At 36.3% G+C, this 4,930-nt stretch overlaps 1 protein-coding gene across 1 annotated transcript; it reads right to left on the reverse strand.

The window, feature by feature from the left end:
• Window positions 1-2,256: 2,256 nt before the first annotated feature.
• On the reverse strand, window positions 2,257-4,436 carry LOC147515725 (uncharacterized). Its single transcript, XM_086593030.1, has 4 exons — window positions 4,227-4,436; window positions 3,715-4,033; window positions 3,400-3,626; window positions 2,257-2,400 (listed from the first exon to the last, which is right to left on the reverse strand). Exons 1-4 carry the CDS (start codon window positions 4,434-4,436, stop codon window positions 2,257-2,259), a joined length of 900 nt encoding a protein of 299 aa, XP_086449156.1.
• Window positions 4,437-4,930: the final 494 nt, after the last annotated feature.

Genomic DNA, 4,930 nt, shown 5'->3' on the forward strand with positions numbered 1-4,930 from the left:
GTGCAAAGCATGGGTGGCTATTGGTGAGGATTCGGTTGTTGGAATATGCCAAACTGGAAAAAGGTTTTGGGAGTGAGCACTGGATGCATTTCATGAGATTTTGAATTACCAAACCAGTTGAAGTTTGAAGGGGATAATGATCGATGGGGTGTAATTCAACTCGCAGTCAACAAGTTTTGCGGATATCTTAATCAATTAGAAGCAGTACATCAAAGTGGGATGACCATGCAAAATCGGGTAAGGCATTTGTTTGCTTGAATTTATATAGTATGTGTAAATGTCTTTGATGAAATGTTCAACAAGAGATATTCACTTAAGGGGAGCAATCCTATATTTGTTTGTTCGGATCAACAATAATCCTCATACGTGAAATGTTTGACTGTTAGCTTTGTTATGTGTTGAGAGAGAATTGAGATTTTAGAATGAGACATATAAATGTGATAATTCCGAGTACTGATGGAACTACAACTTCTGATTCAAAGTTTCTGATGTCTTTAACTTATAGGGCCTATGTTGTATTGTTAATTCCTAACAATGAGGCCATCATTATTGGACTAGATGGTGTTAGGCCACATATTCTACCAGTAAGCATTCCTTAGGCAAATGTCCTGCTAAGAATCTCTCCTTTTTTTTTTATTTATTATAGATTATGCGTGTTTTTACTGTGCTGTTTGAAATGATTTAGACTAAAGGAGATCACGGTTACAATTTTGATTGAACTGAAGTCCTACAATTTTGAGGACCATTGCTTTGTAATTTGTAACATTATTTATAATTCTTCACGCATTATTCCTTGGTTAATATCATCAATATAGGCTTAGTGTTTGTGTGTACGTGTTCATTTCATAATTGATCCTGGATCCAGTTAAATCATTCTCAGGTTTAATCTTGAAGCTGATATATACTGTGATACCTATAGAACAGCGTATTCTGGTAGTTGGCATTCTTCACGCCCATGCCTACGCCCACGCCCATGCCCACACCCAAGCCCAAGCCTATGGGCTTGAGAAGTTCCAAGTTTACCTAGTCAAAGGAAAATGAAAAAGACTAGCCCCTTGTAACTGTGAATCTGTGATACACCTACAAGGAAAATGTACCCGTTCGATCAATGTTAAAGACCTTTTCCCCCTTCCTTTGTATTTCTACACAATAGACTGTTCAATGCCTATGTTCCGTGTAGCCAAGAGCATCTCTCTCCATAGGATTATAGAAGTTTGAGGTGTTAGTGTTAGTGACACTTACAGAGGAGTGGTCCTCTCATTATAATGAAGGCAAAACATAGGAGCCATGCATTACTCTATTCTCAAATACACAAAAAGAGCAGTAAGAAAACGAGATAGGAAAGACATCTTAGACCTTATACTCAACAACTATACCCTGCTGAGTTGCTTTAGTTTGGTTTTGTGTGCAAGTCTTAAAGTGTATCTATCCTATGCGATAAGAATGTCCAACAAGAGATATTCACTCAATGGGCGCAATCCTATATTTGTTTGATTTGTTTGTTCGTTTGGGCGCGTTATATTACTCATAGTGTATTTTTTGTCATTATGGTAGTTTGTTTGCTTTTACTATCAAGGCATGATATTAATCATTAGACAATTCTTTAGTGTTTTTTTTTTTTCATATTATCTAGATCATGGAGGCAAAACGTGTTTAAGGTAATGTTTAAGGAACACAATTCAAGTTCGATACTTGTTGGGAGATTTTGAAAACTACTCCAAAATGGAATCAGTTGATGACGAAGAATGAAAGTACTAACAAATCAAAGAAGTTTTTACTAGATGGGGAATGTGGTTTCACCTTTCAGTTTTGGAACATTCAAATAGCAACAGAAATCTGCTACTTCTTGTATTTTACATGTATCTCTTAAACAACAAAACTGATCTATGTCAGATTTAATATGTTGGACTAATGTCCTACAAAATCAAACTGGTCTTGTCAAAAGATATAAAACAAACTATGATAGTGATTATCAATAACCAATCATGCACCCTTTCAAAGTAATTACAACTTTCTAATTATGTATTTTGCAGATCTTCTGGAACCTGGTTTAGTCCAAATATGGCTATATTCCTTCTTGGTATCTCTTTAATGCTCCCATCTAAGAGTTATTTTCACTATTTCCTTCTCCATGTTAACCTGTCTTAACCACAACACACACATATGTTCTCGCCAAAGAGGAAATAGTCGGTCACTGTGCTCTTAAGTTGTACTTGCTGCCAACTCTGTTTCCACCATTTACTAAAAACAACTATACTAGTGTTCTTCAAAAGAGGGTGGCACTGCTATTGCTCCCGTTGTCTCTGCCATCTCCACTTCATATGCACTAGCCACCATCTTCTCATCTTCCTTTCCAATCCTTCTTACTTTTGTTTTCTGTATAGCATGGATCTCACATACCTAATATTCAACAGTGAGAAAAAATAACATATTTACTAGACAGCTGAAAACAAACCAAATTCACCTACTGATAGCATTACAAACAATAAAACCAAAATAGAACAACAAAATAAAAACGCAAGCCTATCTGTTAAGTTGAGAAGACTGGAATTACACATTATAGTTTATTCACATGCATTAGCTTGACTTCTCTGACATTGGAAAACTTGGACTCGACTTGCCCAGAACTGTTGGATTTCCTCTGCTCAAAACTTTAAAGCTTGGTCATGTTACCATTCCTTGTGAAAACTTAATAAACAAACTCTTCTCAAACTGTCCTGTATTAGAAAATTTGGCCATCAGAAGATGCAACTTCGTAACTTTTATAAAAATGCAGAATTATTACAAATATACTAAACATTCCAATGAGAATTATTACAAATGCAACCAAAATAAAGCAAGTATAATTGCTGGCTCAAGATTCATAAACAGTATTACTGGCTCAAGATTCATAAACAATGTAGCTCAAAATAAAGCAAGTATAATTGCTCCCAAAATAAGATTCATTAACAACAGTTTGTAAAGTATATATGAATCTAATTGTACATGAGCAGGATAATTGGAAGTCCTCATGAGCAGTTAAAACATGAGCAGGATAATTGGTAGTTAAAACCTGCAGATACTCTTCCCTTTGCAATCAAATATTGTCCTCATCATCATCGTCAGAAATGTCATCCCTCCTCTGCCATAGATGTTCAATAAGGTCGTTCTTTAATTGTTCATGTGTTGCCTTGTCATGAATTTGTTGCAGACGTGATAAGAATCGACCCAAAACAAGCTCTCGATTTTGCCAAAAGCCCTCAAGTTGATTGAGACTAGTGTGCTCGTGTGGGTCCATAGCAAACCTCATATTTGATTCACGTTGATCTTCTATGATCATATTATGTAAGATAATGCAAGTTTTCATGATCAAAGGCAAGTCTTTTTTATCCATAAGCACCCTGGATTTCTGATAATTGCCCAACGAGATTGAAGCATCCCGAAAGCTCGTTTGACATCCTTTCGAATAGCCTCTTGCTTTCTTGCAAAATATTTTTGTTTATTCCCAACTGGTTGAGATATGCTTTGGATCAAGGTTGCATATTCAGGATATATACCGTCTGATAGGTAATATCCCATGTGATACGCATGACCATTAAGCACAAAGTTGCAAGCAAGAGCTCTCCCATTGATAACATCATTGAAAACTGGAGAACGGTCCAAGACATTAATGTCATTATGAGATCCAGGCATGCCAAAAAAGACGTGCCATATCCATAAATCTCTGGAAGTTACTGCCTCTAATATCACAGTAGCTTCTTGCTTGTGACCGACATGGGTACCATGCCAAGCAGTTGGACAAGCACGCCATGTCCAATGCATACAAATCAAAACTGCCGAAAGCATTCCAGAAATCCCTCACCTCCCCTTCTTTTAGTAGGCGTTGAACATCAGCTTCTGTTGGTGCTCTCATATATTCTTCTGCATAGAGCTCAATTACAGTCGAGCAAAATCGCTTAAGGCTCTCCAAGATAGTACTCTTTCCAATTTTGAATTGTTCATCTATATGATTTGTTGGACTTCCAAAAGCAAGCATTCGGATAGCGGCTGTCACCTAATTTAACACGAGAGTGAAAAAAAAATGAAATCCAGAGATAAAGAGAGATATATTAAATAAATCACTTGAGTCGGTGCACCGGGGAGTGGAAAAACATACAAAGAAACACAACCAACTAATTGATAATACACGTACTCACCTTGATCTTCGATGTTAGGCCCGGTCGTCCTATATCATCATTTTTCTAAACAAAATATTGGTCTCGCTTTTCAACATCAGCAAGTATGCGAAGAAAAAGCTTTTTGCTCATTCGATAACAACTACGAAAATCAGCATCCAAATATGTTGAATTCTCAACAAAGTAGTCCTGCTCCAATTGATAAGCAGTAGAAACCCTTGCACGACGTTTATAAATCCTCCCAAAAGTAGACCCACCATGTTTACCCTTCTGGTTTTGCATCTCCATGAAGCACGCGTTGGTTCTTATATGATGATGTAGGAGCGGCACCACTGAAACTGCAACTTGGTTGAGAATATTTTGATATTCATAAAACTCATCATCCGAGGAAGAGTCTGAAGAAATGAGAGAGAGAGAAGAGGAACCATGGTAAAGTGCCATGGGAATGTGTCTGGACTCAATCACTTGCTATGCAAAACACACGACATAAAATGCAAATGGATAAGAAAGAAATAAGTATAGAAATCATAATAGCACATAATAGTTTATAACCAACAAAAGCAAGATAATTAATTTTGCCAGTAAATTACGACATTCCACACAACAACATTCTTTAAGCCTAGTGATTCCAGTTCACAACTAGAGTTCACAATATATTCTCATTGCAATAACATAACTTTAAACACAAATACCCACAAACTAAATAAACAAACAATAATAATCTTGAATCAAAACAACATATGCATTAACTTGATATGGAACTACTCAAATTAAAA

Source organism: Coptis chinensis, chromosome 2 (genome assembly GCF_015680905.1).
Source record: "Coptis chinensis isolate HL-2020 chromosome 2, ASM1568090v1, whole genome shotgun sequence".
Classification (NCBI taxonomy): domain Eukaryota; kingdom Viridiplantae; phylum Streptophyta; class Magnoliopsida; order Ranunculales; family Ranunculaceae; genus Coptis; species Coptis chinensis.